Raw genomic sequence first — 24282 nt, 5'->3', positions numbered from 1 at the left:
TATAACGTCGTTTCGCGACAAGATTGATAGAGTCTGGACCAATAGTGGATGAGCAGCCGAACTACTTACCTCCGACCCTGCGCCACGCTACGGAGCGGCTAAATTGAGTTTGCTATCGTCTGTTTAGTATTATATATAAATTATATATAAATTAGGTACTGTACATATAATTATATATTAATTATATATAAATTAGGTACTGTATATATAATTATATATTAACTTAATTTATTGTAACTTTATTATAATTATATATATACTTTCTGCCGTCCAGCGCCACGCTACGAAGAGTTTAGGCGAGTAAGTTGTTTACTATCATCTGTACAGTATGTAAATTAGGTACCGTAAGTCTAATACAGTACTGTAATTTTATATATTTCTTGTGAAAAAAGCATTTCTTATTCAACAGCCATAAAAATTATTTATATTAATGATGTCTCCAAAGTTCAACAAAGTCTTCGCAGAAAAATAACTTATCAGAAATCACCCGCCGTTTGGTACGCTGCTCCGCGACGAAAACAAGCTTGAGCAATGGTGATGTTGAACGGTGCACACTCGGTAAGTAATCTTACAATTTTTTGTTTATAGCATAGTTTATACAGATTATTCCCAAAAAAATTATACATATTTTAGAAATGTTGAGTCGAATTAGTTTAGAATCTATTAATTTTATGGAAGAAAACCTTTCAAACAGCCGTAGTCCGTAAACTTCACACGTGTCGGGCTGTAATTGGCAAGGACTCATACAAAATTGATTCATAAAGAACGGAACATATCTACTNGGGAACACCTCACTGATGACATCTAAGAACTTCGGATTTGTTTGCCTTATATGGTAAAAAGAGCCGTAACATTTGGCAAGAAAGTATCAACAATCCAAATTAAAAGTAAACAAAAATGTAAATTCATATTTGTATATAAAATTTACCAAATAAATTAAAATATTCAAAGTGTTGTAAAAAGTACAACACATGATTGCTTGTGAGAAAAATTTTTACACGTTTCCCAAAAGGTTAACAACATTGCAACAATGTTGGTTTTTACTCATCTGCAAGAAAAAGTTCCTTGTTATTTATGAAATCATTAATAAAATATTATTTTACTAATATTATTTGAAATATATTTATTTCAAATTTATTATTTTATTTTGAAATCAATATTTACACATCTCGAAGCATTAACAAATAAACAGTTTCTGATAATGATAAATATCCCAGTATAGCCAAATTAGTGAAATCAGCATTCCCATGAGAGAGAGGGTCAATTTCATGCTGTGCACTTTCTCCTGATAGAGCATCAGTCTTGGAAAGAATGCTTAATTCACTTTTGATTGTTAAGGAGGGATTAAACATGTATGACCAAAGCCTCACCTTGTATCCATTACAAAGGACTACTGAAATTAGTTCCCTCAGTGCATAGAAATTATCAAGAACAATTGGAAAATGAAAAGAAGTTAAAAGAATAAGAGAAACAGAAAAAAAGAGCATAGAAACATTTTGAAGAACAACAAAAGAAAGCTGTTCATAACATGAAGATTATGGAACTGCAACCAGAAAAATGTAGAAGAAAATGAAATACATGCGACAGGCCAAGTTTTGTTAGAAGCAGCAAACAAAAAACTGAAGAAGGCTATTAACAGCAGTACAAGAATGAAGTATGAGCAGCACGTGTGATGCTTATTAGGGTTAAGTGTTCAAAAGCAAGAGGAAGCAAAAAAGAAGGAAGCTGAAAACATTCCAGAATAATCTTAAGAAAAGAATATCATCTTTCATGACTGATTATTTACAGAAGCCAAAGACTTTTCAAGTATTCATGGTTTACTGGAAATACAGTAGCCACTCATTATCAGGAGACAGAAAAACACGTGATATAACCAAGTAATAAAAATTCTGGGCTTTTACTAAACAGATTATACATGCTATGGAATCGTTATTCTTTCATCAGCAAGTGTTTCTGATATAAAATAAGCTTAGTCTTTCAATCCTGAATTTTATTTGTGGTTATATCGAATTAATTGACATTTACATAAACATTGATACCATGAGCGCCCATTTAGCATTATTGTTTCTTTAACAATGACATTGAAAGACAAATATTATCAATATAAAAACAAAATATCAATTGCAATTTTATTATACAGTACTATATAAATCGCTTATTAGAAATTTGTGTAGTTTATATNTATAAAAAAAATATATTTTTATAGTTTAAATAAAAAAAGAAATAAATAATTACCTTATCATCATCATCATCATCACCACCACTATCACCATCGTCATTATGATCAATAGAATCTTCTTCCATACAACTATCACTATCACATTTTTCATTGAAAGGTTCACATTCATCTCCAATATAATCATCAGACTCATCAGTTTTATCTTCTGTATCACTTTCCACAATCCATGTAGCCTGATAATCAGATGTTCCTTTTGGAATTTTTTTTTTTAATATTTTCTCTTTTAATGTTTTCTTTTGCTGAAGTGCTGTATAAAATATAGTAGTCAGTATAGTACATATTTTAATATATATATATTTTTTATTGTGAGATCCTGGGGTGATTAATTAGTTAAAATAATACATAGTTAAATTTGAAGTAAAAAAACCCAATTTCTTTTCTCACCACCTGGAATTTTCGTTGATCTCTGACCAATAGATAAAAAACTATCGAATATCCTTACAAAATCAACAATCATTAATGTTGTTTTGAATAAGTTTCGAGAATAAATCCAAACATATGGTTATTGATACGGACATCATAAATACATCAAAATTGATTAAATTATGAGGTAAGAAGAATCACAACACCTCGCTGATGACATCTAAGAACTTCGGATTTGTTTGCCTTATATGGTAAAAAGAGCCGTAACATTTGGCAAGAAAGTATCAACAATCCAAATTAAAAGTAAACAAAAATGTAAATTCATATTTGTATATAAAATTTACCAAATAAATTAAAATATTCAAAGTGTTGTAAAAAGTACAACACATGATTGCTTGTGAGAAAAATTTTTACACGTTTCCCAAAAGGTTAACAACATTGCAACAATGTTGGTTTTTACTCATCTGCAAGAAAAAGTTCCTTGTTATTTATGAAATCATTAATAAAATATTATTTTACTAATATTATTTGAAATATATTTATTTCAAATTTATTATTTTATTTTGAAATCAATATTTACACATCTCGAAGCATTAACAAATAAACAGTTTCTGATAATGATAAATATCCCAGTATAGCCAAATTAGTGAAATCAGCATTCCCATGAGAGAGAGGGTCAATTTCATGCTGTGCACTTTCTCCTGATAGAGCATCAGTCTTGGAAAGAATGCTTAATTCACTTTTGATTGTTAAGGAGGGATTAAACATGTATGACCAAAGCCTCACCTTGTATCCATTACAAAGGACTACTGAAATTAGTTCCCTCAGTGCATAGAAATTATCAAGAACAATTGGAAAATGAAAAGAAGTTAAAAGAATAAGAGAAACAGAAAAAAAGAGCATAGAAACATTTTGAAGAACAACAAAAGAAAGCTGTTCATAACATGAAGATTATGGAACTGCAACCAGAAAAATGTAGAAGAAAATGAAATACATGCGACAGGCCAAGTTTTGTTAGAAGCAGCAAACAAAAAACTGAAGAAGGCTATTAACAGCAGTACAAGAATGAAATATGAGCAGCACGTGTGATGCTTATTAGGGTTAAGTGTTCAAAAGCAAGAGGAAGCAAAAAAGAAGGAAGCTGAAAACATTCCAGAATAATCTTAAGAAAAGAATATCATCTTTCATGACTGATTATTTACAGAAGCCAAAGACTTTTCAAGTATTCATGGTTTACTGGAAATACAGTAGCCACTCATTATCAGGAGACAGAAAAACACGCGATATAACCAAGTAATAAAAATTCTGGGCTTTTACTAAACAGATTATACATGCTATGGAATCGTTATTCTTTCATCAGCAAGTGTTTCTGATATAAAATAAGCTTAGTCTTTCAATCCTGAATTTTATTTGTGGTTATATCGAATTAATTGACATTTACATAAACATTGATACCATGAACGCCCATTTAGCATTATTGTTTCTTTAACAATGACATTGAAAGACAAATATTATCAATATAAAAACAAAATATCAATTGCAATTTTATTATACAGTACTATATAAATCGCTTATTAGAAATTTGTGTAGTTTATATTTTTCAATAAAAATTATAAATGTTGTAATTGAAAATCTTAAAAAATAAATATTGAATATATAATAGAACATCAAAACTTATAAAATTACAGAGTAAAAATTCTCTAAGAAACAAAATAAAGTTACTACTGTATAAAAATTTTAGAACTTTCCATTCAGAATTAAAGGAATCTTTTCCTTACACATTATGTGGTGAATTCAAAATTTCACCTTTATGTGAATTGATTCAATACCGTTAATTCACATAAAGGTGTGAAATTTTGAATTCACAGAAACTTGTAAATGAGGAGACAGTACTTAAAATTAATAAATAAACAACTTTTATATCAAAAGGAAACAAATGATAATCGATCCATTTACTTGTTCTGCATATTTAGCTCTTGACAAATTTCTTGTTTCGCCTTCAGTGGTAGTTTCAAGGACAATAGTAGAAATAAAATACCATATTTCGTTGCAAATAGAAATTCAGTGGCAATTAGTAATTTAAAATTTATTGACTCAAATGCTTTTAAAATTTGGGGGACCAAAAAAGCGCAATATAATGAGCGGCTACTGTATTACAGTATATACAGAAATTTTTAAAATGTGTTTAACCATAACAGAATAAAAAGAAAATAACAACTTTTACTGCTATTTTGCTGAGTTTTCCTTCTGTGTTTTCACTTTGTTTTGTCACTATTGCACTCACTTTTTATTCATTTTTTCTGTATTTCAACTCACTTTTTCAGAGGGGAAATGGCACTCCCAAGCCTACTGAGGACAACTCCAAGTGATGGATATGACTAAGTTATTTTGTGTTGTATAAACACCTGCATTCTTGTTGTTAAGATAGGATTGAAGAAGTTTATAAAGATTTTGAGGGCAGTGATGAGCATGTAATATGTGCAAGATAGAAGGTCACCATGCGTGATTAAAGGCTCCTCTAAAATCAATAGTGATTATTGCCGTATGCTGATTATTATGTTTAGTCTGGTGGATGTAATTAACAACCTGGCGGATGGCATCTACAGTACCTTTTTTTTAGAGTGTCCAATTCTCAGTGTCCAGTACCATGGAGTCATGGTACTGGACACTGAGATTCACACTGGTATGGATTGGCATTAAGATTCATATTTAATGAAACAATAATGGTTACGCTTGCTGTAGCAGGGACTTTGGTACAAAAAAAAAAAACTTGGAGTTTCTGTTGAAACTCTGGCTGCAACAATGCCAAGGTGATCATGAGTGAGGGTAAGGGAAAGAGGGGAAGAAGGAGGGATGCACTGTTACTGGTCTCAAATAATATGATATATCACATTGTCACTGTATTAAAATTTTATGCTCGATAGTTTTAATTTTTTTTAGTATATGGGTTACATTAAAAATTGTAAATACAGTGCACTGTATATATTAGATATTCCTTTGTATTGGTTAACTATTGGTGTTATAATTATTATGTTGTTGCCATGTGTTTGTAAGCTGATGAGGGGTCTTTGTACCCAAAATGCATCCTTACCTAAATTCGAAATGTGATTTTTAAAGACTAACTTTTTTGTAAAAGTTCTGGTCCTTTCTATCGGCTTTGGTGTGATAAGCCCTCCAAATTGTTAAATCCTATTTATTAAGTTATCTAATTTAACAATCATCCTAGCTTCACACAGAAACAGTGAATGCTTACAGGTCATATGCAATGACATTCTCAATAACATTTATCAGTGGAGTATTAAGCGTAGGCAACCCATTAACATAGACAAATGTGAAATCATGATAGTTGGTAAGAATGCACTACTCGTCAAGAAGCTTACCCTTCAAACAGGTGCTCATAGAATAAGGCAAACAACGGAAATTAAATATTTAGGTGTTATTCTTGATGAGAGACTTAACTTTACACCCCACATCAAATATATCACAAACAAAGCTAAAAAGACAGCCAACGCCTTCATTAGTATTACTAGGAACACGTGGCCTTGGCCGCTACTAAGCTTATTTACAGGTGTGCAATTCAGCCAGTACTCCTCTATGCGGTACAGGTCAGGGGCCACGTGGCTGCCAAAGTCCATAACCGTAAAAAACTGTTATCTATTCAAAGGATTGCAGCTCTCTGCATTTGTAAGGCTTATAGAACTGCACCCACTAGTGCCCTTTTGGTAATGTCAGGATTGACCCCCATTGACTTAGAAATTAAATGCATTCTTTGGCAAGAAAATCTCGTCACCTTACCCTGGAGAGATTATAATGACTTGGATGCTGACAAAATGATTAAAGTAGGTTTCCCCTAGTCTGACTTTGATCAATGATATCAAAAAATTAAGCATTGACAAAAATACCCTCCCGACTTATATTACCAACCCTCCCACCAGCTTGCCCCTGACATTTACTTCAAAGATCCACGTGATCATCCCATGTTTAGAATTTACACTGACAATTCCAAGATGTGTGACTAAGTGGGTGCCGCTTTTGTAGTTTAATCCAACTTAGGCCGCAAGCTTCACAATGCTTGCTTCTGTCTAGGTACCTCATACATACTGCTCAATAGCACAGCTGGAAACTTTAGCTATTTATATGAGCTTAATTTGCATTAGGCATAAAAAGGACAAAAGACATTAACTAAACTCCAACCATATGCCGAAAATCTATCGGGCTAGTTTTAGGCTAATTACTAAATGAATTACATAACCAATTTGGCTCTAAGAGATGGCGCCTAACGCCTACCTCTAGAGCCAAATTGGTTACGTAATTCATTTAGTAATTAGCCTAAAACTAGCCCGATAGATTTTCGGCATACGGTTGGAGTTTAGTTATGTTATATATCGGGTTTAGAATGTTTGTTCAAAAGACATTATTTACACTATTACATTTATTCTGATAGTAGGGTAACTTTACACAGAATTGCAAAGTCTGATAGCTGCTTAAAACTCGTCCATCTCATACACCACATCCTCAGATTATTAGACATTAGAATAGATTTTCAATGGGTCCCGGGTCATGCAGGGGTTCTCAGCAATGAGACCACTGACCAGCTTGCTAAAAAAGTTTAGTACTTTCAGTTACATTCCTACCTCGTACATCAACAATCACATCAATAAGCAAATCTTCATTCTCTGGCAAGGCTGGCAAGACACCACTGGTAGTCTCACCTACACTTTCATCCCCAAAGTTGACACTACTACAACTCTTCACCTCTTTTACCCTAGTTATACCCTCACTCAGCTACTTACAGGACACGGCATCTTTAAGCAATACTTGCATAGATTTAACCTTGGAGACAATCTATGATGCAATTGTGATATTCAGGAGGACCAAACACCATTTCACTTGTTTTTCACTGCAATAGGTACATTAGGTACAAATCACATTAGAGATAGTTTAATGAGAGCTGCTATTCTTGAAGGGTACAACTGGCCTTGCAACCCACACCAACTCATTCACATGTGTACAAGGTTCCATCATCTACTTGCATTCATATCCCTTAATGAGGCTCTTGAGACCCACTAAGGGATATGAATGCTCCAGGAGATGAATGGCAATTAGATTTCTCTTGCTTTGTTTCAACTGTCAGTATATAGCTGCCTTTCAACTTTACATTTTGATTCTTATTTTCTGTCTTCTTTTTCAGTCTAAATTTGGTTAATTTAAATTAGTTCTAGTTGTAAGTTAGATTAGGGACTCTTAAGGCTGTTATACACATTACAGAAATCCTTTGAGGATTAACCGTGATTTTTTTTCTATCTATCCACCTTTAAATAAAAATAATTCTTTATATGTTGGGAAATATTTTAATAAGTTTTGTAAATTACTATATTCGATCCAGCCAGTTATATCCGATTTTTTTTCGTCTGTTAAGTCCATCCTTTGAGGATTTCTGTAACGTGTATAACAGCCTTTAGCTTGGTTTCTAGTAAGGTTATGGTAGGTTAGTTTAGTTAGTAAGTTAATGTTTAAAAAAAAAAAATTTGGGGTCTTGCTTGTTTGTCTTCTTTTGGTTCATTCATCTCATCTAGTTTGTCGTTGTGTTTGTTTGCTTTTTTGTGATGTTTGTCTAGCTGTTAAGTAGTATTAAGATTCGTGCTTGCATTCAGCTTTATTAGCATTAAGTAGATATAAGTCTTCCTACTAACAGCCACTTGGCACTAACTTCTACACTTATCTATTCATGGCGGCACTCAATTACTGGTGTTTGTTTCACTCAGGTTCTCTTTTAGACCCTTCAGGGACTACAGCCTTACAGTCTAAAAACTGTACGCCAACATCAAATATAGTGAATATGGTAGTCATATGTATGCCATTCAGAGGGATCCTAGCTTTCTCTACTATCTATCTCCTCTCCCCCCTTCTTACCCTCTTTCTCTTACCCTTTTTTCCACAGGCTAAACATCTCGTGTATGGCCGATGTCTTTCATGTATGTATGTACCTTGACCCCATACAATCTAACCTCTTGCATCATCCTGAGAGATTGTGAGAAAGGCAAGTATTCCTGTCTTTCACTGCAAGACAGAGAACCAATGAGTGCAGATTTTACAGTGATGTAAGGTCAGAAATTCTTACACAAATACATGCTGTATTTAAGAAAATACAATATACATTTATTAATACATATACTGTTAACTAAATATTAATAGTGTCAAAGTGAACAATTAATAATTACCATTACTTATAACATTTTACATCTCAAAATTTTGACTAAAAAGGAATGTTAAAAATTTTTCACAAACTTAATCAGAACTATCTAAAATTTTAACTGAATAATTTTTAGTCATATACTGTGCTTATTCCAGTAAACAGTGCCCTCTAATAAACAGCACAGATGAAAGCTGAAAAAGTTATAGACAGTGTACTATTTATTAGAATAAGTATGGTATTTGTAAAATAAACAAATTTTAAAAAGTTTAAATACAATTTTTAAGTTCTGATAAATTACAAACCTTCAACTTCAGCTATTTCTTCCTCCGTAGGCCAAGTTTGTTCACCTTCCATTGGATCAAGAACATTCTCAGAATCAAGTGATTCCTGCTTTGATGCATCAGCTTTCTCCAACACTTCAACATCTTCACTATCAAGCTAAAAAAATAATAAAATAGAATTAATTATTTAAAAGATTTTATTAGGAAACTTATATTTTGTATCGTAATTTATTTGGAATGAAGATACCTAACATTTGTAGTACATAACTAACTATGCAAGGTATCTGTGACTGAAAAGAAACCAGATTGAATTTTTAAAAAATAAAGTTGATGTTTAATTTATTTCACTTTTATAGTGTTAAGAACTAGAATATGAGCTTGAAAGAAATTTTAAAATTTTCTCAAAAATCTGATTTTTGACACATTGTGATCTGTTATAAGAAGTTAGTCATTCTTAATACAGCAATGATAAAAGGTAAATGCACCGGTAGTGGACACTGCACGAGTAGTGGACACTTTGAACTTCAAATATGAGTAATAAGTTGTAGATGGCTTCACTGCTGAAACATACAGATCATTCAGTAGACAGAACTTCTATCTACTGAATGATTTGTTTCTCTACTTTTTATTATTATTTGTATATTTTTATATAAAAAAATGAAGATATTTAAATCACTTTTCATTTATACATGTAAGATTATTTTTAACATGACACTGGCTTATTGGTATGCATCATCAGTTACCATATACATAAATACACTAATGTCTGTAATGCTCCTTGGATCTACTATCTTGTACAGATCTTTACAATTAGTCAAAGAATTTTATAGTTGCAATAGTTACAACTAATTAAATACTATGAATTACTTATACATTACTTAGTAAAAATTTTTTTCAATATTAAAAATACTTCTAAAAAACTAAAAATTTAAAAGTTTTCTAACTATAAAACTTTCAGAAACCAAAGTTTTGATTCTGGAAGTTTCTGAAAAATTTAAACAAACTAAAAAATTATATAATAAACATAAAACATACTTAAAAGCATTTAAAAAAAAATTTTTTATTTTGTATTCAAGATTAAACTCTAGTTGAACTAACTTCAAGTGGAGTTTAATCTAAATTTACTATCTATAATGTTTCCATCTATAAGGTTTTTTTGTTCCTTCTAGATTTTAAACTTATTCACAAAAGTAAAATTATAGAAATTAAATAAAAGCTTTTGACACTAGATTGAAAAAGTTCATAGGAACATTTAGAGAAAAATATCTGCTTTCAAATAGTGTATTGTCAAGGAGGTTTTGAGTGATGACAAAGTCAGTCCAGTTTTCACTAGTTGGAACATGTTTTCCGAAAAAATTCATTGGTGAGTCATGCTGGATAAGTCAAGACAGGTATGCCAATGAGACAGACCTGATAGAAAGCTCAACTCCATTCTGGATTGATCGGCCAGCAGATCTAAAAATTAGATATAAGGTGACACAACCATTAGAGAAGGGCTAACTTAAGACTGTGAGGAGTCTGAACTAAGAACTTGTAATTAGAAGTAATCAAAATGTATTGCTGTGTATCTCTGTAAATAGTGTTAAATAAATAGATTTAAGTTGTGTTCAAGGATTCATAAGGTGTTCCTTTTGATGGACCAGAAATCGAAAGGCACGATTTAAACTTGTATTATTGTTTACTTTTGTAAGATGTAATAATGAAACTAGAAATTATCAAAAATATTTAAAACAAATTTGTTGTTTTTCAAATTTACTGTTTAAGAATTCGATTATTAAAAATCTAGCAATGAGTTGCATAACTTTCCTGGCTGTTGAGATTTAATTTGAAAATTAACTTTTATATTATTAATTATACTAAATGAAACATGCAATACCATAATAAGCATGTTGTAAATTATATTTTTCTCTAAATACATTTTATTGAAGAAATGAATTCTAAACACAATTTTTCTGCTGCAAAAAAATATCATGACAATAGTGGTGCTGCAAGTGGCTGTATTTTAAAGTTGAATTTATGTGCAGTCATAATGTTTTATGCATCAAAGTACAAGTCACATGACTTTTGGCACTGAAAACGTTACAGCTTATGTTTACATCAATTCGTTATTCCAGAGAATTTGTAACCTAGTAATTTTTTTTACCACTTTATTATAAATTTGAAATTATTCCCTTCAAGACTTGAAGAAATTCATTCATTAGAAAAAGTTTTTTTTTTAATCTCTCTTGAAAAGTTTGTTTTTTGGCATTTACATTATGACATTTCATGCATCAAATAAACAAAATTGTGTGTGGCATGATCTGTTATAAAAACTGTCTATATTTTTAATTATTATAAAATGGCAAAATGCTTAATTTTGAGCGTAGAGATAAGTTTTGTAATCTGTAAATTCTAACAATAATTAAATTCTTCATTAAATCCGACTCCATTGAAGATATGATATGTAATCACTATCTATCTCTCCACCTCCTCAACCATTCACCATCAAAATTTTTAGCATCAATGCTCTTATACATAAACTACTGTGCCAAATTTCATTTCTTACCCTTTATGCTATCCTGAAACATTAAAAAAAATAAATACTAACATAAAAAAAAACCCATGGAATTTTTTGTCATTTTTTAAACTTTTTTGGATTCAGGATGTAAGGAGTCAAAGTCTGATCATTATTTTATGTTTTGGGCATTATTTTTATTTGTTGTTATTTTCTTTTTGGGGATGTTTTATGTTTGAAGGATAGAAATTCCCAAAAAACCTCCCAAAATATACTAAATTCAAAATTAAAACAAACAAATACTCATTTACATAAGTGAGTGATCCTGTAATGCTCCAATATGTAAATAGTGCAGAATTACATTTGTAAGCAGATAAAAGACGACACATCCATTCAACAGTGTGGTGTAGCTCTCAAAAGTGACCTTTTTTTGAATCAAATTGTTGTCTGGCATTCTTTTTGGTGAAGTGATTAACTCATAAGAGGTGTATTCATTGCTTTTGTATTGATATTTATTTGATATTGCAGAGATTTAATTAATTTTATGTCCCAAATTGGAAAAAAGAATTTCTTATATTGATTGTTTTTTTTTTGCTTGTACATAATTGATCTTGGCTTGTTTTTGAATATTTAAAATATATTTATTACTAACTTCTTGTTTATAATCATTGTTTATATATATATATATATATAACTGTTCAACTTAATAAATATTGTTGTGGATTTTTGTTTACATAAGTGTCATTTTTCAGTTGTCATATTTTTCTTTCCCATTAAGTCCAGGCCTGGTACATGATAGAATCCTAATTTTCTACAACCATTTTTTTCGGACTTAGTTTCAGTCACAAATGTGAGACCCAAAAGAGCCCTGGGTCTAAATTAATATTTTATTAATTTTGTAAAATAATGTCACCAAATATTACTTCATTTTTGGTGAGAAAAATACTGTTTTAACGTGGGAATAGGCAGATAACAGATGTCACTTCCTTTCACTGAAGTTAGTACATCCTCTGACTTTCCCTTAACTGGTAAAAATCCCGCTCAGATGGGAAATGGTTACCCCTCATTCATTCCCCTTTCATCCGTTCTCACGAAAGAGTTACTGGCCGATGATTGGTTGGTATTCCGAAGATATACAGGGAACTTGTCAGAATTCGGGGAGTTCAGCGACAGATCTGAAAGCGTCAAAACTCCACATACGTTTCCCTCCGGATGACCAACGTCCTTAGACGAGTCACATACAGAATAAGTCTAGAGTCTGCACATAGAAATTATACTTGGATTTTGTGCACATAGTGATCTCCCATACAAAGAAGTAAATGAACTTTATCTCCAAAGTTACATACAGAGATGAAGACGAACGACAACTAAACAGGTCGTATGTTTTATAACGTTTTGTGAGCTCTCTCTCTCGATCGCGAATAGGGTATAATATAAGTTTAATTATCTCCTGATTTGTATATTAGTTGTAGTAGTTCTATCTCTCGTTCATTTATATGTTTGTATGAGTTTATTTCCTTGTTTTATTAAATTTATTATATCGTTTTTAATTGGGATGTCTCTTGTTTGCGTGACCGAATCAGATCGCATATGCGTGTTAATCCGCGTATAATAAGATTGATTAACTGGTGTCGGGACCCTGACAATTTGGGATAAAGACTTCACAGTCTTGAATCCCCTTTTCCTAAATATTACCGCCCTCCCGGTCAAACGAATCTTGACATAAGATCGGATCTCCCGACCCGAAACTCGGAGAACTATTCTCACGGAATAGTGCCGATTAAGTGTTACACGAGTATTCCTACTCCGTAACCCCGGCTACTCTCACACATGGTATGTTACAAGGGGGCCTCCTAACATGGAAATTTGTAAAAAACTTTGAAAATCAAATTTAACATGATTCCAATAGTTTTCCTTGTTAGGAATTTTACTTTTCCAGCTGTTATGTATATTTATACATAACAGCTGGAAAAGTAAAATTATAAATGATAGGAATTAAATAAAAATTTTCAAATAAAATTTAAAAACTATTTCAAACTATTTATAATTTATATTTTACCATCAAATGAGATATTATATATCATAAATTTGCTAAGCTATTGACAAAACCACAAAAATATTACCATTATATCAGATTCTTTTTTTCTTTTCTGTAATAATGCATGAGGATGCATACATTTATCAATTTGTGATAACTGGAAATCGCCCCAACCAGAGATATGTATTAATTTGTTGACATGAAGAGGCTGTCCTCTAATGTAGCCTGACACTTTTAAAGTTCCTAAAATTTTCTGTGGGGTAAAAAAGCATATATTTCTATTCACATGTAAAACATAAACATTTATATAAACATATAAACAAAATAAGAAATATTGATATCAGATTATATAAACACAAAATAATAATTATATCTAAAAGAAATATAACATTATCATCCAAATTTTCATTTTATGGTGAAAGTTAATAAACTGAACCATCTTAGGTTCTTAAATAATTCCAGATTAAATTATCCAAGAGAATACAAATGAATAGTGTTTATGCATAACTGAAGAACTAAAGATACTGTGCTTGGAAAAATTATACAAAAAAAAATTGATTTAGGTCCAATGCTCTGGTTGTTACAGAAAAAAATATTGAACCCTCAAACAATAAAGAATTCTAGAAAATATATTCAACTTAGATGTCTCTTCTAAAACATATTTTTTCAATTTGAAGTTACATAATAAATTCAAAAATCTTTACAGGCATTTATCATTACAAGAAGGTTTGATAAGTGTTAACAAGTTTTTAATATTATTCTTATGAATGCCTAATATATTATATATTATTATGTTTTTACTGTAGAAATTTCTGAAAATAGGATAAGATTGCCAAAAATATTTAAAATTTATCTGTCATTTTCTATAATATTATCATAATTTAAAATTAAAAATGGAATTTTTTTATAACTAAATAAATAGAATAAGAATTTTTTTAAAATAATTAAATTATTTTAACTCACCTGATTTGTATGATCATTTAAATTCTGATTTGGCTCAAAAATAACTACTTCTGATAACATATGAGCTCGATGATCTCTAAAGCTAAGACTTTTTTGTTTCTGACTGCCTAAAAAGCGCAATAACAACAAAGCCTCCTGGTGTGAGTCAACTGAGTGAAGTTTTTCATCAGGAAACCTAAAAAGAAAAAGAAAAAAAAAACACATTTAATAAAATCTAAAATGAAAATATACACTGTAAACAAAACAGTATAAATGCCATTAACTAGAATAATAATAGAAGGATTTGCCAGATAATCAAAAGCTAAACATAATAGAATTTGCATTTACAGCACTTTATTTAATTGAAAACCCAATTTAACAGAAAGTTTGTTAATGTTCTCACCTTTATCCATTTAATCATTACAGTAGACCCCCTATAACGTGGGTTCCTATAATGTGAATTCCTATAACGCGGTGAAAAATTCCAACAGTATTCATATAAAGACGCTAAAAGGAACGCGTAAAACATCATCGCTGACTCGTGTCGCGACAGGATTGGTCGAATCTGGACCAACAGTAGACGAGCAGCCGAACTACTTACACGCTACGAAGAGTTTAGACGGGTAAGTTGAGTTTACTATCGTCTGTACAATATTAACTTAATTTATTTTAACTTTATAATAATTATATATATACTTTGTTGACATGAAGAGGCTACACCACTCTATGGAGCGTTTAGGCAAGTAAGTTAAGTTTACTATCGTCTGTACAGTATGTAAATTAGGTACCGTAAGTCTAATACAGCACTGTAATTTTATACATTTCTTATGAAAGAAACATTTCTTATTCAACAGCCATAAAAATTATTTATATTAATGATGTCTCCAAAGTTCAACGAAGTTTTCGCAGAAAAAAACTTATCAGAAATCGCCTGCCATTTGGTGCGCTGCTCCACGACGAAAACAAGCTTAAGCAATGGCGACGTTGCGGTGCACACTCAGTAAGTAATCCTAAAATTTTTTGTTTGTAGCATAGTTTATATGGATTATTCCCAAAAAATTATGTGTTTTGGAAAGGTTGAGTCAAATTAGTCTAGAATCAATTAATTTTATGGAAGAAAACCTTTCAAACAGCCATAGTCCGTAAACTGCACACGTGTCGGGCTGTGATTGGCTCGTGTATTTAAGGATTCCTACAACGCAAAATTCGTATAAAGCTGAACGTATCTACCGCGTTATAGGGGGGTTTACTGTAATTATAAACTTTTTTGATCAAAGGATAATGTAATATTTTCTCATTTATTTGCATCCTTTCTACATGAAAGCAGAAACTAAAGAGGAACAAGAGTATATATTTTCCCTCTATTAATAAATTATGAGTTAGTTTCAAACTAACTCATAATTTTCCCTCTATGAAACTAATTCATAATCACTACATTTTCTTATCATGTACTAATTGTTTAAGATTCATTTGTACATAAGCTACAAATTCTGTTTTTTCTTTAACAATCTCAAATACCAAGATTTTGGGATTAAGTGGATCTGCAACTAATCAAATGCCATTAACTTGGAGTTTGATAAAACTGCAGATCTGCAGAGTTGTGAAATATCTCTTTCACAGATATTAAAGAAAACAGTTGAGAGCTCAGCTAGAAATTAATAATTTTTTTTTACTAGTAATCAAAAACTAAAGTAAAACATTATATAAATTAATAATAATAACAAACAAAAAAATTACAAATAAGATTACTTTCTATATAAAGAATTTTCAATTAGATAAGTGTATTTTTTAAAATAACTTTTATCCATCAGAATAATTTATTCTATAATCATACAAATAATTTAAAGAAGAGTTAAATAAAAATCAATCTTTCAAAATCTTATAGTTAGTGCAGATCACATCAGATTCAGCTTTCTTGGACATAATACGAACTTTTCATTAATAATTGCAAATCAAAATTGCATTCATTTTGTTTTATAATATTTCCACAATGTATAAATTGTATTAATTGTATTAAAAATATTCTGTGAGAATTCAAACTCTAACAAAATTTGGTCATCGATTTCATCATACCTATTCGATAACTGTTGTCATGTACTACCTGAGAACATCTCAATTTACCTTTCCTCGATGGCGAAAGCGACCCTTTCCCATGATCCCGATCTCCCAGCCATGTGTTACTGATTTTAACATCATAATTAATGATCGAAGGAGACAGTCATTGCCTGTTTCATCACAGATATAGAACCCTGTGTCTCTCTATAGGAACACCAAATATGATCTCCTGTCGATAATAGATTATTGTCTCCTCCGATTCGTCTCCATCTCCAGAGTCATTGCCTGTTCATCTAGGATTAAAGTAATTGAAATTTCCTGTGTCAGTGCCAAATTGTACTCTATCGGATTTTCACCTTACCCTTGACCAATGTCACCTTTGAAGACAAACCTTCCGATCCAGAACTTTCCCAATGATAATGTATGAACTCATAGTCTCCTTAGTTCCAATGAAACCTAATTATTACCTTGTAGACACCATCAACTTCAAGTATTTATCGACTCGCAAACAAATGTAAATTCTCTCACTCTCTCTCTCTCTCTCTCAAGCCATGCTGTGGTGTCTAGACCTATTTTAGCTCAATATATTATAAGTTATTTAACGAGAAAATGTATAATATGTATTTTCCTTTACAAATAAACAGTTATTTGTTTTTTTAATCTAGATTCTGAGTGTCTTGCTTCCAACGCTCTCTCTCACTCCTCCATCCCAAATCTGACCGCTTACACATGCTTCTCGCATGACTTAATCCAACTTAATTCACCATCATGGCTTCCGTGTCAACGAGACATGGTGGTGTTGGTCCTGATGAGGCTCCAAACAAGTTCTGACCCTCCAGTCACAATTCTATTTTCCGTATATTTTTAATTTAAAAGGTCTATGGTCATTTCTTAATTATTGTTTATCCATTTTCATCAGTCCAATGAAATAATTCAAAAAATATGCATCCTACAAAAAAATCATTGAACCAAAAATGTCAGATTTTAAGGGAGTCACAAGCTGGTTATCAGTTTCATCATAGATGGCACTAATAATAAGCTTCTAAGAAGAGTCAATTCTAATATATGAGGTATTAAGCAATAAGTTTTCTTTGTTTATTACAACTAAAATTAAGTCTTAACTTAATAATAAAAGAGAAAAAAAAACAAAATCCAAAATTTTGGATTTTACAAAGTTGTAACATTAAAATTAAATTACATTTCAATGTTATTCAATTTAATCTCAATGTTAATTCTGAGAAGGAATATCAAGATTTTACAGATATGTATGTTAATATAATGTTTTATAATTAAAATCTTTTAATTTTAATTAAAAAGTGTCTTAATTATAATTATAAAATTAATTTCTTTCACAGAAGAAAACAACAATGGTAAAATATACATGCAATTTTACAAATATTGCTAATTACAGTAGAACACCTCTAATCCGTCACCTTTGGGACTAGGGGTATGGTCGAACGCAAAAAAGGTCGGATTATCAGAAAAAAGTAAAATAAACAATCTTCCCCTTTGTCCAGTCTTTGTAGCACTGCTAATTTTTCATTCAATGAAAGAGTAACGTGTTTACGTTTCACTCCTGAATGTTGAAAACACGCACAAAACTGTACATGTACACACAATGTAAAACATATACTGTAACAAACACAGAAAAACGCCACGGACGGTGAGTCACCGACGAGTCGGGACAAGTTTCTCGACTCCGACCACAGTCGGATTAACCAGAGTGACTGACTAGAACGGTTCTACTGTAGTAGCAAATGTAAAATTATATTTAATAGCTTAAATAAACAATTATAATGCAGAAACCTTTTTTCTAAAATATTCTGGACATTTTTTTTTACATCTGTTCTTCTTTTAATAGGAACATTTTCTAATCCCTAAATAAAATAATTATATTTATTAATCACTAGTTAATAAAATAAAACATTTTATGAAAAAAATAAAAGCTACCTGTATGACATGGGTTGTAGATGGAAGACCTTGAGCAAATAATAGAGTAAGAAGCTGCTCATCAATTTTACCATCCAGAGAATGCAAAAACAAAACCGTATTTGCTATCTATTATCATTTAAAAAAGTAGTAAAGTTAATAAATTTTATTTAAATCAATATGAAATTTTTTAAAATGTTTTTCATGAATTATGTATAAATTTTAATAGTTAGTTAATTTTGATCAAATTACATTACTTTCTAAACAATTGTTAAAAAAAGTTGCTTCCTAAAATTTTGTCTCTTTGTCCCCCAAATATGCTTAAGGATGCTAATAACAAAGGAGCAATTGCTTATTGTCTCATCATCACAATGCAAGGCTGCAATTTTTAATCACATTTTAATTTAAATTACCACATTACTTCTGGTCCAGACTGGAAGTTTGTATATAGTTAATCAGAGCCTTCAGTTCCTAAGCTTTCCATATCTAGTTTCAATATTCACCTAACTCTGTTTTCAAAATTAAGGAAGAATGAACAGACAGACAGTGACAGTGGGAATCTAGAGATCTGCAATTTGAAAACTGCAGCCCAATGATAGAGACAGTTTTAGTTTATTGAAAAAATCTTCTACACTATTCTCTTGCATAATTATTCTATTAACAAGCCACCATTTAATACACTAAAGCCCCAACTAGAATGTTAGGACTCCTATATTTAGAGACTCCCAATATCATAAAAGTATCAATACCAGTATCATGAATAGTTTTAAAATATTGATACTGGTATTGATCTTAAAGTATTGACACCAGCCAGCATCAGAATTGAGTATTGAAACCAGAAATCTTGCTGGCTGTTGCTGTTCAGTCTGTGCTTAATTTTGAAACATTTTGTGTAATTGAAACTTTAAATTTTAACGTAAAATAACGTGCTTCATTCTAGTTAGTTATTATTAATAAATTATTAAAACTGATATCTAATATAACTGTTAACAATACTGTATCAGCTAATTTGAGATTTTAATATATTTCAAGTTTTTCAAATAATTGGCAAATGATTTATAAATAGTAATCTACACTAAGCATACGGTATACACACCTGAATATGAAATTTGACGTAATAAATTTATTGATTTTTGATTATTAATATTTTTTAAGTAAATTTAACTTAACAAAAAATAGTGTAAGATTTTGTTTCAGTTTCAGCCAAAATTGACTTTAAAACCCAAGTATGGTTTTGGATTTGGCTGCAAAATCTAATTTTCATTGACTCTCACTTGTCTATGGAAAATATAATGATACTAGATCCAATAGCCGAGGAAAAGTATTGATATTGGTATCAGTATTGGGTCAAAAGTATTGAATACAAAGTATCAATATGATATCAGTATCGGCAGTATCGGGAATGTCCCTATCTATATGTCATACTTGCCAGAAACAAACAAAAGAATTAAGTAAGCATATTATATCAGGATCCTATAAAACTGTTTGCTCTAATATGATTTTGTTGTATATATGAACTTCAAAAAAATATTTATGGAAACAGTTCATATTTTAAGAAACAATCAGTGTAATCCAACAGTGAGCCTTCGTGAACAATGGACCATCTTATTAAAATAATTAATTATTAAACTCTTAGATTAATTCCGGTAAATTGGGTTTGTTTATGAAATAACTTAAATATTAAAAAGTTTTATTATATATATTTTTATAATATTTTTACTGTTTTTGTTGCTATTTTTAATCATTCTAAACTTTCAAAATGTTATTCTAAATATATGTTCCAAAAATCTACTTTTTTTGTTTCTAATCTAATTTATGTTTTAATGTTCTTATTTCATTTTTTTCTAATTAGTTTATGATGATTATGTAAATATTATCAAAATTACTTCAAATTATATTTTATAAGTTTACATTTTGTTTTTTGAGCATATTTAATAATTTTACACAACAAGTGCCGTTTTAACCAATATTTTTTCATGGAAAAATAATGTAACACCAGTGACACATGCATGGGTCGATTANATTGGTTGGTATTCCGAAGATATACAGGGAACTTGTCAGAATTCGGGGAGTTCAGCGACAGATCTGAAAGCGTCAAAACTCCACATACGTTTCCCTCCGGATGACCAACGTCCTTAGACGAGTCACATACAGAATAAGTCTAGAGTCTGCACATAGAAATTATACTTGGATTTTGTGCACATAGTGATCTCCCATACAAAGAAGTAAATGAACTTTATCTCCAAAGTCACATACAGAGATGAAGACGAACGACAACTAAACAGGTCGTATGTTTTATAACGTTTTGTGAGCTCTCTCTCTCGATCGCGAATAGGGTATAATATAAGTTTAATTATCTCCTGATTTGTATATTAGTTGTAGTAGTTCTATCTCTCGTTCATTTATATGTTTGTATGAGTTTATTTCCTTGTTTTATTAAATTTATTATATCGTTTTTAATTGGGATGTCTCTTGTTTGCGTGACCGAATCAGATCGCATATGCGTGTTAATCCGCGTATAATAAGATTGATTAACTGGTGTCGGGACCCTGACAATTTGGGATAAAGACTTCACAGTCTTGAATCCCCTTTTCCTAAATATTACCGCCCTCCCGGTCAAACGAATCTTGACATAAGATCGGATCTCCCGACCCGAAACTCGGAGAACTATTCTCACGGAATAGTGCCGATTAAGTGTTACACGAGTATTCCTACTCCGTAACCCCGGCTACTCTCACACATGGTATGTTACAAGGGGGCCTCCTAACATGGAAATTTGTAAAAAACTTTGAAAATCAAATTTAACATGATTCCAATAGTTTTCCTTGTTAGGAATTTTACTTTTCCAGCTGTTATGTATATTTATACATAACAGCTGGAAAAGTAAAATTATAAATGATAGGAATTAAATAAAAATTTTCAAATAAAATTTAAAAACTATTTCAAACTATTTATAATTTATATTTTACCATCAAATGAGATATTATATATCATAAATTTGCTAAGCTATTGACAAAACCACAAAAATATTACCATTATATCAGATTCTTTTTTTCTTTTCTGTAATAATGCATGAGGATGCATACATTTATCAATTTGTGATAACTGGAAATCGCCCCAACCAGAGATATGTATTAATTTGTTGACATGAAGAGGCTGTCCTCTAATGTAGCCTGACACTTTTAAAGTTCCTAAAATTTTCTGTGGGGTAAAAAAGCATATATTTCTATTCACATGTAAAACATAAACATTTATATAAACATATGACGTTTATAAATTCACTTCTAAGTTCAGTTAACACATAGACAACAGATTCAATCACCCATTAATATTGCGTAGATTATGCAGCTAATTCTGTTGTCTATGCGCTAACTGAACTTAGAAGTGAATTTATAAACGTCAAGTGTTTATATAACTATTATATAAACATTTATATAAACATTTGACGTTTATAAATTCACTTCTAAGTTCAGTTAACGCATAGACAACAGATTCAATCACCCATTAATATTGCCCTAATTTTGCCTCTTCATTTAACGAATCGAACACCAATATACACGCCGAAGACACTGCATGTATTGTATTACGAGCGAACTGAAAAGATCAAGAACAATGTTCTCAGATGCCTTCAATTAGGAAAGAATTAAGATTAATATTTTAATATATGTATGTTGGTATATATATATATATATATGAGAATTTTTGCTCAAATATGATCATTTTAAATGGCAGATATGATAAATTGTAACCTCAAGTCTGGCGACGTAAGTGCCATAACGTTGCCATAACTGTTAAATCAATTATGGCCGACTCATCAATGGAAGGAAATAAGTTACTTTTACAGTTAGACAAAACTATTAAGCAGCTCTACAGTTTCTCCTCCCAAAAAAGAAGAATTAAATTAAGAATTAAAGAATATGGTATAAACTTTATGTAGAAAAGAACCATCATCACAATGGTTTTACCATACAGCATTGCAGAGTCTTTCCTGAATTAATGCGTGGCAAAAGGAAATGATATTCAGTATGGTAAGAAAAATACAGAGATAAAAAATGCAAACGTTCGAAGGAAAAAACGTTCCATATTGATACGTCTTTTCACGTATACTATGAAACTTTGTATATATAACATCGGTGGTCAATGTACTGTACTTGTGCTGTATACTTTTTCAAGGTCATAGGTCAACTTTCAAGGTGAAATGATGTGGCAAATTGCCAAAAACAACGTAAACATTTATCGAGGTCAAAGGTTAGAATTTTTAAAGTAAGAGATATACAGGGAGAATAAAAAAACATTCGGAAAATATTTAAAACTTGTAAAAATAGATTTAGAATCATAAATATCAGGCTTTTTTAAATAATTTATAAAGATAAATAAGGAAATAACATCATTTTTGTACGTATTTTATCAATTTTGTAATAGATACTAGTGTTATTTCCACTGTTTCCACCTTACCACATTTTTAAAAGTAAGTTTATTTTCACTTATTTTGCAGTATTCTTTGCATTTTATAAATATATTTATTATAATAATGCCAAAAGTTAAGAGACGGAGCTTTAAAAGAGTGAATTCATTCTTCTAAAGCTCTACCAGCATTACTAATGAAGAGTAGTAAAGAATTCCGGCAACGAGTTGTTTAACTTTCCCGGCGACATTTAAAACTGCGAGTGTGGCGCCATCTATTATAATATTTTATTATTAAATTTTAAAAATATTTTTATATATTATAAAATGGCAAAAAGCTTAATTTTGAGAGTACGGATGGATAAAAAGCACGGGAGTTATTAAGCTTCAAACAGGGTGAATAAAGTCTTGCCTCCCACACACTAACATTTATACATACAGAAAATAACACCGAATTGTTTTGCATTATCTCGACGTTTCGACGTCTCCAGTCCTAAAATGTAAAAGTCCTGAGAGTTCATTTTTCGACCGATCGCCATACTTTCCTCTGCTATATATTACAGAGCCGGAAAAGTAAATACAATGACAATTTTTGATTAAATGCACGCTCAGGCTATATCTGAATCAGGCTGTTTCTAGTATCATTAAATAGGGATAGGTCTGATAAACAGATTTACTGGAATTTATCTGATCAATGCAGATTATCAATGTAATCAACATTAACAACGCTTGTACCAGGAATACCGACCGAGGTAAGTAAAGATTCCCGGAGGGTAATGGAATTTTGAAATTTGGAACACAAGGAGACAATGGAAAATTTGAAAATTATCTGAAATTCTCGAAATAAGAACAATGACAACTGTGGGAAATTCATTAAGTGCTTTATTAGTATACTTCATACAACTTAATCAAAATACAGTTGTCCCTCTATAGTCCGACATTTTTTAATCCGACATGCTCAGTAGTCCGACGCACCTCCCGTCAAGGTACCCCCGCGTTTTTTTATGCAGCGAGAGTGTAGCGAAATGACGTCACGATCAGTATTGGCCAATTAGAAACCAGTTTCAGTGTGTTCGCTGTAAAGCGCTTCTCGAGCGCTGCATAAAAAAACGCGAGGTACCCGTCCCCATTACGTGTCTGCTTGCACAGAAGCATGTCGCGATGTGAATCTCCCCATCCAATTCTTACTCGATGACACACATTTCGTGTGTTTTATGTGAGCAGTTCTGTTCGAACAGTTGGAGTAGAGAATATTGTAAGTTACTGCTAGCAAAACAATGCGAAATATGTAATTATTTTCGGTAATCCGGACACTTTTGGTAATCTGACACACCTTTGGTC

The 24282-nt window shown here is 31.0% G+C and overlaps 1 protein-coding gene across 1 annotated transcript in view; it reads right to left on the bottom strand.

Annotated features, from left to right (window-relative positions):
- The window catches only part of LOC111630432 (pre-rRNA-processing protein TSR1 homolog), a 94402-nt gene that overhangs the window by 40159 nt on the left and 29961 nt on the right, over positions 1–24282 (bottom strand). The window contains exons 8-14 of the mRNA XM_023374525.1: positions 21571–21763; positions 18559–18666; positions 18415–18485; positions 14575–14749; positions 13697–13864; positions 9101–9236; positions 2236–2486 (exon numbers count right to left, since the gene is read on the bottom strand). Of these exons, the coding sequence (XP_023230293.1) occupies positions 2236–2486; positions 9101–9236; positions 13697–13864; positions 14575–14749; positions 18415–18485; positions 18559–18666; positions 21571–21763 (1102 nt within the window). The remainder of the gene's footprint in view (positions 1–2235; positions 2487–9100; positions 9237–13696; positions 13865–14574; positions 14750–18414; positions 18486–18558; positions 18667–21570; positions 21764–24282) is intronic.

The sequence above is a fragment of the Centruroides sculpturatus genome, unplaced genomic scaffold (genome assembly GCF_000671375.1).
Source record: "Centruroides sculpturatus isolate CEXI.00-Female unplaced genomic scaffold, Cexi_2.0 scaffold383, whole genome shotgun sequence".
NCBI classification, from domain to species: domain Eukaryota; kingdom Metazoa; phylum Arthropoda; class Arachnida; order Scorpiones; family Buthidae; genus Centruroides; species Centruroides sculpturatus.
This window is presented reverse-complemented; position numbering and strand designations above follow the sequence as displayed.